Source organism: Artibeus jamaicensis, unplaced genomic scaffold (assembly GCF_021234435.1).
Source record: "Artibeus jamaicensis isolate MK-2021 breed Jamaican fruit bat unplaced genomic scaffold, CSHL_Jam_final contig_445, whole genome shotgun sequence".
NCBI lineage: Eukaryota > Metazoa > Chordata > Mammalia > Chiroptera > Phyllostomidae > Artibeus > Artibeus jamaicensis.
Window position 1 is genome coordinate 391,549 of NW_026521832.1, and position 13,987 is coordinate 405,535.

The following is a 13,987-nucleotide window of genomic DNA, read 5'->3' on the forward strand; positions in this document are numbered from 1 at the left end:
TGTAAATCAAATTCTTTTTAATTTGTAAAACTTCCCTTAACTTGTCTTATGTTATAGGTCTTATGTCCTTCATACACTGTTCATTGTGGTAGCTATGTTTGTGCTGAAGCTTTTCCTTCATCCCTATTCAACTAGACAGTCTCTTGAGAATAGAGGTGGTGTTTTACTCTAACCCATCAACCACTTAACAGTGTTTTGCATGTAAGTGTGAGGTGAATATTTGTGGCATGAACAGATGAAATCATACTTGGAGTCATGTCTTCTTGATGTTCAGTAGAAACCTGAAGGACCTATGTTCATGATTCTAAGCAGACTTTACCACTCCAGTATGCTGACTGAAGAAGCTAATTGTTTCAGGAAGGGAGAGGATGTTAGGGAGCAAGAAACCCTGATGTAGAGCTGGAAAGTGCCACTCTTACTCAGGGGCTCACAGGATGACTGGAAGGACTTCAGACATAAATGGAGCTTGGGACTTCACCCATAGAGTGGAGGGGAAGGGAGAAGTCTCCAGCTCTTATTAGGTTTGGGGGGCCCCTCAGACTTACTTCATAGGATAAAGACCCCATGGGGGCTGTTAAAGGTTGCTTTTATCTGCTTGATTTTAAGTTTTCCTGGCTCAGAGTTAGAACTTGGGGAAGGAGGCTTAAGGCACAGACTTTAGGTTGCCACATATTCCTATACTCTTGGCCAGGCCACTGACTATGGATAGAGTTGGATCCTGAAGACTATGTGGTGACTAAGGGCCTCTCTTAACCTGGTTGCCTCCTTGGTTTCTCCAGTTGAATAAAGGTGAGCTCAGGGTAGCTGTTAATAGTTTACCCAACCTTGACATTCTTCTCTGACTAAGGAGGGTGTTATCCCAAGATTGAGGAGAGTGTAGAAGGGTTAGGAGCAGCAAAATGTGCTTTAAACAGTAGTTTCTTAACTTAATGGTGTTTTAAAAAAAATGCTTATGTTCAGGTTTCAAGCCTGGGTCAGTAAGTAGATCTGAAAAGGGGTCTAAGCATCAGCTTTTATAAATCCCTATAGGTGACTGGAATGGGGCAACTAAGATTCAGAATAAAACTCCTAAAGTGCTTGTGAGGATTGAATGAGATAACATATCATGCTTGACACATAGTGAATCCTCAAACAGTAATTTATTATTGATGGTATATGGATTACACCATTTCAACTAAGTATATCTGTTTACTCAGATGAAGCCAGTAAGTGCCTTTGGGCATGGGTAGACAACTCCCAAGGTTGAAGACATGAATGAAGATTCTATTATCTTGCTAACTTCACTTCCCCAGTAGTTGTCATTTCCTTTCCTTCCTTAGAATAATTTACTTTCCTCTGGTCTTTGTTTTATCTGGTCTGTAGCAACTTTGGGATTTCTTTACAAAATGATACCTAGAAGCTCAGAGGACTTAGACAAATAACTCTGCTTTCACTGCATGTTCACTTTTAATTGGGAAATGTTTTGTGTTCTTAATCAGGTTCCCACTGATGTTGAAACTCTCAAATATTTTCCAGGGGATCATGGTTTAAGATTCCATCATTCTTAACCCTGTTCCCTGTACTGGATAGGCTTATGGGCATTCATGCCCATGTGATATTTTAATTGGATATGTCCATATACAGCAATTATCTTAGAACAAAGAGCTTGTATATGTTGTGCAGGGTAACAAGGCAGGCATGCTTCACTACAAGCCTCACTGACATAGGGATCAATTGAAGTGGAGTGTCACTCTTACCCCAAACTAGCCCTGCTACAGAAAGTCCTGCAGTTTCCAGCCCCAAACTCTCAAACTGAGGGGAAAATGAGATTTCCTCTCAGCCTCAGTCAACTAAGCTAAACCCTTCTGGCTGTTTGAGTCTCACTTGTGTAGTTATAATTCCTTCATGAGCCACTCTTGGCTCAGAATTCCAGCCCCTATGCAGAGCTCCTGGTGAGGGTGAGTGTTGAGTTGGGATCACATATGGGCCCATGTTGACCTTGGATTACCTTGGACATGGACGAGTCCCCTGGGTCCTAATAGCTAGCTACTTCTTTCCTATGGGAAAACAGCCCAGTGACTTTAGTTTTTCCTTCTCTGGCCATATTCAGAGGTTCTACCTACCTTCCCTGGTGGTCACTACCTAGCCTTCCTAACTTCTAAAATGTACCTATTTTTTTTCTTGTCCATGAGCATGTTATTCTCTATCCTGGTAGCAATAATATAATTCTTTTGGGAAAAGGTGGGATCTAAAGGTATAATTAGTAATTTAGATTGAGTGTTTTAAAACCTCTTGGCACTCATCCCTTAGTATTCTGTCCACCAGTAAGCACTTTGTTATCTTTTCTATAGACAAGTGACTTTGTTCCCCAGAATTAATTTTTTTCCCCAGAGCTCAGTAATGGTTATAGCTTTCTTTCTTTCTTTCTTTCTTTCTTTCTTTCTTTCTTTCTTTCTTTCTTTCTTTCTTTCTTTCTTTCTTTCTTTCTTTCTTTCTTTCTTTCTTTCTTTCTTCCTTCCTTCCTTCCTTCCTTCCTTCCTTCCTTCCTTCCTTCCTTCCTTCCTTCCTTCCTTCCTTTCCTTTCTTTCTTTCTTTCTTTCTTTCTTTCTTTCTTTCTTTCTTTCTTCGTCTTTCTATCTTTTTTAGGTTACTGCCTCTTTTTTAAAAAATATATTTTATTGATTATGCCATTACAGTTGTCCCATTTCCACGCCTTCATTCCCCTCCACCCAGCACAACCCCTCCCCCCACATTTCCTGCCTTTAGTTCATGTCCATGTGTCATAAGTTCTTTTGTTTCTACGCTTTCCATACTATTCTTGCCTCCCCCTGTCTATTTTCTACCTACGATCTATGCTACTTATTCTCTGCACCTTCTCCTCCCTTGTCCTCCTCCCACTCCCCTGTTGCTAACTCTCCATGTGATCTCCATTTCTATGGTTCCAGTCCTGATCTAGCTGTCAGCTTAGTTTGCTTTTGTTTTAGGTGTGGTTGTTAATAACTGAGAGTTTGCTGTCCATTCACTGTCCATATTTTTTATCTTCTTTTTCTTAAAAAAGTTTCTTTAACATTTCATATAATAAGGGCTTGGTGATCATGAACTCCTTAAATTTGACCTCATCTGAGAAGCACTTTATCTGCCCTTCCATTCTAAATGAAAGCTTTGCTGGATAGAGCAATCTTGGATGTAGGTCCTTGCCTTTCATGACTTGGAATACTTCTTTCCAGCCTCTTCTTGACTGTAAGGTCTCTTGGGAGAAATTAGCTGACAGTCTGATGGGAACTCCTTTATAGGTGACTGTCCCCTTATCTCTTGCTGCTTCTAGAATTCTCTCCTTCATTTTTTAAAAATTTTGTTTATTTATCTTCAGAAGGGAAGGGAAGGAGAGAAATATCAATGTATGGTTGCTTCTGGTGCATCCCTTGCTAGGAACTGGCCCCTGCTGGGAACTGGCCTGCAACCCAGGCATGTGCCCTGATGAGGAATCAAACCGCAATCTTTTGGTTTGCAGGCCCGTGCTCAGTCCACTGAGCTACATCAGCCAGGGCCTCTCCTTCATTTTAATCTTGGCTAATGTAATTATTATGTGCCTTGGTGTGTTTCTCCTTGGGTCCACCTTTTTGGGGACTCTCTGAGCTTCCTGGACTTCCTGGAAATCTATTTCCTTTGCTAGATTGGGGAAGTTCTCCTTTATTATTTGTTCAAATAAGTTTTCCACTTGTTGCTCTTCCTCTTCCCCTTCTGGTACCCCTATAATTCGGATGTTGGAGCGTTTAAAGATGTCCTGGAGGTTCCTAAGCCTCTCCTTATTTTTTTGAATTCTTATTTCTTCCTTCTTTTCTGTTTGGTCATTTTTTTCTTCCTTCTGGTCCACTCCATTGATTTCAGTCTCAGTTTTCTTTCCATCATTATTGATTCCCTGTGCATTTGGCTTCATTTCACTTAGTGTAGCCTTCATATGTTCCTCTAATTTGTGACTAAAATCAACCAGTTCTGTGAGCATCCTGATCACCAGTGTTTTGAACTGTGCATCTGATAGGTTGCCTATCTCTTTGTTGCTTGGAATTATTGGCTCTGGGGCTTTGAGCTGTTCTTCTGCTTGAGCCAAAATGTTCTGGTGTGTTCGTGCTGGTTACATATGAGGGGTAGAGCCTAGGTGTTCACCAGGATAGGGCAATTCAGTTGCTGTGTTGTGATGCTGTATGTGGAGGCGGGGTCAGAGAGGGAGTAATGGTGCTTGTTTCTCTCTCTCTTGGATTTCAGTCCCCTCTGCCACTTCCTATAAGCAAATTTGGCCCTTCTGGTGTTGGTTCCCTGGTTGTGTGGACTTGTGTATGTTCTAGGACCCTGTGGGTCTCCCCACTGTACTCTGCTGTGAGGCTGGGAGCCTCTCCCATCACCTCAACCCCCCAAAGTTTTTTTTCAATTGGTGCTTTTAGGCTTTATTTCCCAACACTGGGGCCCTGGGTTGCATGGTCTGTCTCACTGCCCCTTTCTTTGCTTGGTTTCTTCTGCGAGCAAATGTGTATCTGCGGTCAGCCAGCCTCCTTGCAAGCTTTACTGGGTTTTCATCCCACAACCTCCTTGCAAGCTTTACTGGGTTTTCATCCCACACCTGCCTGGGTTCACTAACCACTGCCTTTTCCTGCTGGGACCTCTCTCTGCTGGCTGCAGCCTCTGCCCCTTACTGATCTGGATGAATGGTTCATTGTTGTTCAATTTTCTGTCTGTTTTTGTTTCTAAATCTTTGTTGTCCTTAAATTTGGTTGTGCGAGGAGGTTCAGTATTTCCACCTATGCCTCCATCTTGGCCAGAAGTCCCTATTGCTTTCTTTCATATCCAATATTTTATTTTGGCTATTGGAACTTGGGAATAAATCCTGTTGAAAATTTAATGGACTCAGGTTTTAGATTTCTGTGATGAGATTGTAGAAATCCATAGATCTTCCCTAGTTTCATGTCGACCCACCATAGGGATCTCATCCCTGGATTTTCCCAGGAAGCAGAAGACGGAGGTTGGGGGCTGAAGAAATAGGAAACAGTATCCTTAAATATAAAGATCCTTCCTAGTTAGGCCCTGTGTTTCAACTACTAGGCATACTCATCCCATAGCAGTGATGGAGTCTTGCTTAAATAACTGATCTCAGCCCAGATTTTGAGATGAGTAGAACACCAGGGTGTGGACTAGACAGACATAGTCCTGGAGCTGGGCTGGAATCCAGCCCTCCTGACGCATAGCTGAATTGTCTGTCTACAAAATGGCAAAGAAAACAAATAGTTTTGGGACCCCAAATGTCCCGTGTAAGGCTTGGCTTTTTGTGTTTTGATCAGCTTTCTCCTGTGGTGGAGTTGAAGGTTGTAGATATTTTTACCAGTTTGGGCACTTTCAGTGGCTGAATTGTGGGAAGGGCAGATGCGATGACAGGAGGAAATCCCATGCTCAAGCAGTCTCTGTTTTCCAACCAGCAGAGTAGCATTTCTTTCTTTTTTATTTTTTTGAATTAAAAAGAAACCAAAAGCTTTATTCTGTATTTTCTTCTGTAGTATTTTTGTTGTTAGATTTGTGATACAATTTTTGAGGAAGATGTTTCATATACCACAAACTAATGCCAGCCTGGTGAAAGTCATTTACAAAAAAAAGTGTTCCCCACACTTTTCAACATAATATGCAAACTGTAAAATCTACCAAGGTGGAAACTCTCTGAAATTTCTTGAAGTATTGGAAAGTACAGCATGGCAAAAAAAAGTGTTTTGTATAAATAGTGTTCAAGCATTCTGTAACATATAGTGTAACGGAGTGGAAGTTATCTATATACACATATAGATAAATAGATGTAGTAAACAAAATAGAAGTAGATGAATTAAACAAAAGCACAAGTTCTTTAAATTATACTTGATCATGCAGATGAGCAAGTCTCTGTGATAGTTCACCCTGTTCCATGGAAGCAACACTGGTGCCAACAGATCCCGTCTGACCCTGTGGTCATTCCAGACTGAGATCAAGGCCACCTTCATTTGCTATTTCTTGAAGCAGCATAGTCACTTGATTTTATGGTATTGTTAGGATAGTAGTACTACTCATTGTGTCTTCCATTTGTTGTGTTTGAACATGCAGTGTATCAAACTGGTGTTCAAATTTATCCATCAGGGCAGAAATCTTCTCAAGGTTCGTACTCCTCAATGTAGCATCCATAAACTTAACCACACCTGCATGGACTTGGTTACCTTGCTCATTGTTACTGCACTTTGAACTTGGGCTGCCACAACATCCACCTTAGCACTCATTCTCAAGAAATTAATTGCTTCATTCTTTTGGTAGACTGCATTTTCAGCAGGTATTTTTGCAACTTCTGTATTACCTTTCTGAATGGCGTTTTTAATCTTGCCCTTTTCAGCCTTTTCTTCTTTATGACATTTCTTGGCGTCCCCATTAAGGTCTTTGGCAGCAAACTTCAAGTTAAATAGGTGTTTCTCCATATTCGACATGGTCTTATGACCTTTCTTGGGAGGCAACAGCACAGAGCAGTCATATGGGTTTGATGTGAGCACACTCAGAGTTCCATCCTCCTAACCTGCACCTAGGTTTGCGATCCCACTTCCTGTTTCTGCCTAGGCAGCATTTCTGTCAGTATTTCTCTTGGTGTAAATTGCCTAATTCTCTGGGCTTCAACCACAGATGTGAAAGGAAATTTTGACCTTAAACACCTAAGGCTTCAAAGATGTTAAAGTGCAGATCTGAGTGACTAATGTCTGGCTGTTTAAAAACTTTAAACAGACAAATAAACAACTTGAGATTTTGTCCAGAAACAATGATTTGTGTTTCTTTGTATATCAGGCTTTCTAGTCTCTATTGAGACAATAGAATTCTTTGCCTCTTCCCCTCCTCCCCAAACACAGGACTAGTCCTACTAGCAAGGAAGTTTCACTTTTCATTCTCAACCTACAAAGAAAGAGATTAAGATTCTGTTTGACATCAATGAATTTTATGAGTGGGTACCTTAGAAATAAGCATCCATATGCTGACCACAAACAGCCTCATCTCTGGATGAAAACACGGCCTATAATGGCCTTTACTTTGATTATAGGGACATATTTTGAGTTTTGTAGGATTTAAATGAGGTTTCTCTATAATTACCTCCAAACTTCAGAGGGCTTTGTTTTGGGGTGTCCCCCCCTTTTAAGGCTTTTCAGTGCTATGAAATTGAGAGCTGAAAGGAACTGAGAGTTAACTTTGGACATAGATGTGGATTTGAGTTGAAAAATGTTCCTGAGGTTTGCAGTATAGTTGATCAGCAGAAAGACTAGTAAAAGGTGTTAGTCAGAGGGTCCATACACAGATGCTTGCATGTAAGGAACCCTACTCTGGTGATGCTTTCTTCTCCCCTCACTCCTTTCCCTATTTCCATATAAAGTGGCATCTTCCTGGCAGTTGGTCATGATATGTCAGACCTGCTTGGCTTTCCCAGGTTTAAGTGATGACTACAGTGATCATGGTTTCACGTTTCTCTTCTCCTGATACTCAGTAGGAGGGTTCAGACCCTAGGCCCTTGGTAAGAGATCACTTGAAACATTGCCTATTTGTTTCTTGTTTTCTTAGCTGCTTAATCATTCATGCCACTGGGGTGTGGCTTCCAGACTCTGCTGAGACCACATGAAATAGTCAAGTCATATCAGGCAGTGGGAGGCCTTCTGCCTCGTTTGTACTGCATGCCTGTCTCTGTGGGCACAAAGGTCAGAGATGGCTATCTTGAATTACAACAATGTGGCTTCCACAGAGCCTGGATTATTTTATTGTCTCTTCTTCACCCTCCACCCACATATACTGTATGGTCATGAATTACTGTCCCTCCAGAAGAGAAGGGATAGTCAGTTTATTCTCTGATTTAATGGTAGAGAACTGTGAGGAGGAGAACATGAAGGCTTGCCCTGCTGGCAGTTTAACCAGCATAGTCTAGCCATCTGCTCTTGGGCCTCAGCCTTACTGCAGCACTTCTGGCCTTAATTCTTATTCTCCTATGAATGAAGGAGCTTAAGCCAGGAGAGTTTGGGATGCTGGTAGAAATCTTGTTACTAACTGGGTGCCAAAGCTGCAGCTCTTGGTTTTCAAACTTGTCCTGTTCTCCTCCTGTGGCCTAGGACCTTGCTCCTGCAGTGGGGCATGCGAAGGGGTAGCTTTCAAAGAGAGAAATCTGACCTGGCCACAGGAATCCTTCTCTGTTGGGCATCCCTACTCTTCTCTGATTAGTATTTTAGGGCCCCAGGAAACCACCTTTATATCTTATTTCCAATGTATCAGTCCAGCTCTGAGTCCTAGCTGCTCTGTTTTTTTTAAATTAAGGTCTTCTTTGTGCTGTCCTGCCTCACCTAACTCCTATGAACCCTTTAGATCTTAGAAAAGTTATTCATCTGGGAAGGCCTTCTTAATTGTTCCCACCCAATTCCCTGCTCCCAAGACCTTTTTTGATATTCTCCCTTTTATGCCTTATGCTAGGGATTCTTCCCTAGCATATCATTTATCGCATGTCATTGTAAAAACGTCATTCCTAATATGAGAGGCACATGGGTCTCTCTTGTCTATAGATTTATTCCCAGTGTCTAGAACTTGCCAGGCTCTTCAGATATTTGCATGAAAGTGGGCTTGTATTTTCTTTAAAAATTTAGGTTATATACTTGGATCTAATTTCTTTAGGTCAGGAGACAAAGAATAATTTGGTTTTGGATCTATTGAAATTAAAGCATCTCTGTGTAGTCCCTGCACAAATATGTGAATTTGAAATGCAAGTAGAAAGGTTATCCTTGGGGAAATAAATTTGGAAATCATTAGTAAGTCCTGGAAGGAAGCTCACTAATTTCCCAATGTTGCTAATCAAATGGCCTGGATTTGGTGTGATTAGAATAAAATTATAGAGAGTGGAAGACAGGATTCTCACTTCAATTAGATCTTTTTCCCATGGATTTATCCATTTGTTTTTCATCACAGAAATGGACTCCACCTTTAACCCCCGAGAATGTAAGCTGTCTAAACAAGAAGGGCAAAGCTATGGCTTCTTCCTGCGAATTGAGAAGGACACTGATGGCCACCTGGTCCGGGTGGTTGAGAAGGGCAGCCCAGCAGAGAGGGCTGGCCTCCAGGATGGAGACAGAGTTCTTAGGATCAATGGTGTCTTTGTGGACAAGGAAGAGCATCTGCAGGTGAACGGGACATTTGTGGTGGTACTTCCTTCAGGATCTATTCAGCCCCCACATCTTTGCTGATTATTTTGGAGTTCAATGGAGCTGTCCTGGCTGTAGCTGGCAAGGCAGGACACACACCTTTATGGCTGCATTTTCTGCCAGCTAATCAAGTCTCTTATACCTAACCAAGAACTGTACAAATTATTATTAGATTTCAGTAGTTTCAGGTCTAAAATGCATTACATATTGGTGATATGCCAAGAACTATGCTAGGCAATTTCATATTCATTTTTTTGTGTTCAATTCTCATCACAACCCATGAGGTACATATTATCATTTCACAGATGAGAAGTAGAGGCTCAGATAACTTATGTGTTCATGCAGTGAACACATGGCCGTGCCTAACCTTAATCCAATTCCACCTGTCTCCAAGCGGGTGCTCTTTTCACTATACCATTCTGTCTCCATAGACCTGGGAGGACCTGTTATGCTCTAGGGGTAGCATTCACCCCTAGAAAGGATCAGTCCTTGTAAGAATCCTCTGGGCTGGGGTTGGATCACACTCTTGATTCCAATAGTACTGGAGGCCCAGCCTAACCCACACCTGGCTCTAGGGAGGGCTGAGGTGGAGATGGCTGGGGCATTATCTACTGACTATTTGGGTATCAGGGATTAGCTGTCAGAATCCCCAGGGCCAGATGATGAGCCAGCAATACCCCTCTGGTGGTTAATAGAAGGTTATTGGTTAAAGTTATCCTTTCTTCCTTTTAGGTTGTCGATCTGGTCAGAAAGAGTGGGAATTCAGTGACTTTACTAGTTCTGGATGGAGATTCCTATGAGAAAGCCATGAAACAAAAGGTAGACTTGAAAGAGTTGGGTCAAAGTCAGAAGGAATCATGTGTGAATGGTAAGAAACTTCCTCCTATCATGAATGGAGGAGCACAGACTTGGACCCAGCCACGGCTCTGCTACCTGGTGAAGGAAGGGAGCAGCTATGGCTTTTCTCTGAAAACTGTCCAAGGTAAGCTTGAGGGTGGGGCATGAACAACCAGCTTTCTAGAAGAAAGATATTATCAGTGAATGACTTCTTTGACTAACTTTCCAGTTGCTATGGACATCCAACAGCAGCTGCACTCTCCCCACCCTTCCCTTTGCACAATTGTGCACTTAAAAATCAAAACATTAGACAGCAGTGGAGTGGGGGCTGGCACTGGGCACTCCCAGCCCCCCAGTGTTTGTTAGGCTAACCAGAGGGTTAGGGGGTTGATTCTTCTCTGATATTCTGTTCTAGCTTCCTTAGGGCGAGGGTGGAGGAGAGATTGGAGACTAACAGGCCAGAAAAAGGGGGTTCTTCATAATAGCTACTTTTGAGTAAGAATGATATCTGTTTTCATCTCTGAGTCACTCATTTATTCAACAAATTCCTGGGTACCTACTGATGTATCAGACACAGTTATAGCTGTTGAGGACATTGCAAAAATCCTTTACCCTCCTGTGACATTTAAACAGTACCCTCAGCCATGGCCCAGTCTTACTTTGAGGTGTGTCCCTGGCCTCTAGCTGAGAGTAACATAGTGCTTTGAAAAAACACCAACCATCAGGAAATACTAGAAGTTCTGTTTCAGAAATTTCAGGGGTGCAGGCTGACCTGTGCTCAGTTGACTATGGTTCTATAATGGTTTCTCTGGGATAGAGGCTGGAACCATAAGAGCTGTGTTAGCCTTGTGGTTCCACCTCTAATGTTGCCCCTCCTAGGTACTTTCTGGTACTGCAGAGGCCCTGGTGGTGGATCATAATTTGGTACATGATAAAAAGCAAACCAATAGTAAACATAAACTAGTTTCCAAGGCTTATTTAGCCTGTAGCAAGAGATATAAACTGGCCATAATAGGTATTTCTCAAGTTTGTCAATTATTAAACACATAGCATAGGTGGTCAAGGGAAGCTTGGCATTTCTTAGAAGTCCATTATCAGTAAAATGGTAAAAAAAAAAAAAAATCGTAATTCAGTGTCTGTTCTTTTGGTTCTTGGGCTTTTGTATAAGGTGAATGGTTTATATTAGCTTCATGAAAAAAATGTTTTCTTCATGACAGAGATGTAACAAGGTAATGTGTTTAAGGAAGCAAAGTTTAAGTTACTGTTATTCCTTACAAATAACTTAGTCTAGGCAAAGGGCTGCTTTATAAGACTATCTTGAAAAAGCACATTTATTAAGAAACATATCATACCACCTACTATTCCAGACTGCATGTATGTATGCTTCCCCTCCCTCCTGTGTCTCTGTTCTCTTTAGCCCACATCAATAAGATTTATTGACTTCATTGGTCTCTGATGGTTGGTGACAATATTAAAGAAGAGAAAATGTAGTGGATGTCTTCTAATTCTTCAAATGCAAAGAAAGGGAGTATGATACAATGATGCAGCATGGGCATGGTTTGGTACTTTCTGGTTCAAGAGGCCAGTGCCACCTGAAATTCCTTCCTTTCATTTAGTTGGGCTCAGAAATTCTATTTAAATCAACAAAGACCGATTGAGTAATGGCCATATCAAGCTTTTCTAGGAGCTATAATTATAATTCTAAATCAAAAGCCAAAGCTATTTAAGTTAGCCCTAAAATTGGAAGTTCTAATTTTACATTATTGGAAAAAACCCACAACCCTTTAGTGTTGTATTTCCTGTGTAAAGGAGTTGTAACATTTGTCCACCCCTCATATTTTTCAGGTAAAAAGGGAGTGTACATGACTGACATAACACCTCAAGGTGTGGCTATGAAAGCTGGTGTCCTGGCTGATGATCACTTGATTGAGGTGAATGGAGAGAACGTAGAAGATGCCACTCATGAGGAAGTGGTTGAAAAGGTACTTTTCTTGCTTTATCTTTTACTCTGCTCTCATTGGAAGTAACAGGGAGATGAGAGTGGTAGTTTATGATGGGAGAAATAAAATCATGGGAAGTTACCCTTTTGTATTAAGAACAAAAAGACTCGTTAGTGACCTAAGCAGAATTGATATAGGGTTTTAGAAAAGGGCTTTGCTAGTTTCATGTTATCTTGAAGATGTGTTCTAAAAAAACATTAAAATTATCTTTTGGATCTTATTGTACCCCTGAATTTATGGTAAATTCAATCTTGAACCAATGTTATTAAAATACTTGAAGCTGGAAGATAACCAATGTGGCAATGAATACAAGGCTACACATGTGGAGTACTAGAAGGCATTACCCCAAATCTTATGTCTGAACATGGTCCCATGATACATGGAAAATAGTCTGAAGTTTTTCTTTAAGGTTATTTGAAATCTTGATCATTGACCAATCTTATCACTTTCTGATAGAATAATCTTTCAAAATATACCTTTACTTTTTTTTTCTTTTCCAAACTCCTTTCCTAGACTTCACCTAAGAACTTTTCTGGGTTTTCTGAATTCTAGCTCTCACTTTGGTTCAGTTAGCGTCTGTGTGGTTGAGGTCATACTTAGAAAGGGGAAAAATAACAATTGTGGAAGCGGAGGCAGACAAATACCAGTGAGGTGACAGGAAATAGTATAACAGCTGAAACTTAGGCCTTATACTCCATATTTTCTGTTGGATCTAGACACTGTGTACCTATCTACAGAAACTTTCCTATTTCCCAGCAGTTTATAGATATTGATGTTGGTCCTCACCTGTGTGTGTTGTTGCAGGTGAGGAAGTCAGGAAGCCATGTCATGTTACTGCTGGTGGACAAGGAAACTGACAAGTACCATAATGAGCAGAATACAAAATTCAAGAGAGAAACAGCCAGTTTGAAATTACTACCTCACCAGCCTCGGGTTGTTCAGATGAAGAAGGGAAGCAATGGCTATGGTTTCTATCTGAGGGAAGGTTCAGAACAAAAAGGTAAGGCACTAGGAGAGGAGAAAACTTGGCAGTGTAACCATCCAATTCTTTATCTAAGTATGACTCTGGAGTTCCACTAGGACCCCAACTCTCAATATAAGGGAGGAAGTAAGAAGCTAGAAAGCATAGCTGGGTCAGTTTTCATATAACATGGGGGCTTGATGATGGGTATGCCCCTAGATTTCAATAGCAAAATAAAGCAAAATTTTGGGTCTAGGCAGTGGTGTGCTATTAAATTGGCTCTTTGAGGAGGTGGGGGAGGAAGCCCTAATTTGTAGCATTTGTTGATTTTTGTGGTATACTCTCACCATGTCTCATTTCAAGCTACCAACATAATACAGAATGCAAAGTTGAGAAGTATTGTGCACAATTGGTACTCATGAGCTGGTGTGAGGACGCTCTAGCACATCCCCAGATCTGAGGCACAGGTGTGGGTTGGGATCTCAGGTGCAAACAGAACCAGGAATCTGATTCCTTGTAACTCAACATGGTAAGTACAAAGGTCCTCCTAGGGAAGATGAGTGCATAAAGTATGTAGGTTCAGATCATGTAAACTGTTACACACCCAGAAGTTGCTATTTTTTATTATATGTTTACATGAATTCATCAAATATTAATTCGCTTCATATTATGGAAAAATATCTTTGGGCCTTTGTCACTACTAAGTGAATCAAATGAATTCTTCAGTCTGGGAGCCTACTAGTTAGATGAGATAAGATACATGTCCATAGCAGAAGAAACTGAAGGTTGGAGCAAGCTTTTTTCAATCTTCCTCATAACAGAGGTAGCAGTTGAGCTTAGGCTTTGTAATATGAATAGAATTTGGACAAGCTGATGGAGCAGGGACAAGGAAGGCTGTTCCAGAAAGATAGGAGTTAGATGAACAAAGCAAGGAAACAGGCGCAGTTTGATTGATATCTAATGAGAAGCACAAAAAACCCAAGTTAGAAAGATAGGTT

General features: G+C 41.1%; 1 protein-coding gene and 1 pseudogene across 2 annotated transcripts in view; one reads left to right on the plus strand and one right to left on the minus strand.

Annotated features, from left to right (window-relative positions):
• Nucleotides 1–13,987, plus strand: part of PDZK1 (PDZ domain containing 1) — a 35,104-nt gene that overhangs the window by 11,454 nt on the left and 9,663 nt on the right. For both annotated transcript variants that reach the window (XM_037145406.2, XM_053666191.1), the window contains exons 3-6: nucleotides 8,959–9,170; nucleotides 9,924–10,173; nucleotides 11,874–12,010; nucleotides 12,833–13,028. In XM_037145406.2, the coding sequence (XP_037001301.2) occupies nucleotides 8,961–9,170; nucleotides 9,924–10,173; nucleotides 11,874–12,010; nucleotides 12,833–13,028 (793 nt within the window). In that variant the 5' untranslated portion in view covers nucleotides 8,959–8,960. The remainder of the gene's footprint in view (nucleotides 1–8,958; nucleotides 9,171–9,923; nucleotides 10,174–11,873; nucleotides 12,011–12,832; nucleotides 13,029–13,987) is intronic.
• LOC128627561 (charged multivesicular body protein 1B2-like) lies at nucleotides 5,749–6,755 on the minus strand (annotated as a pseudogene).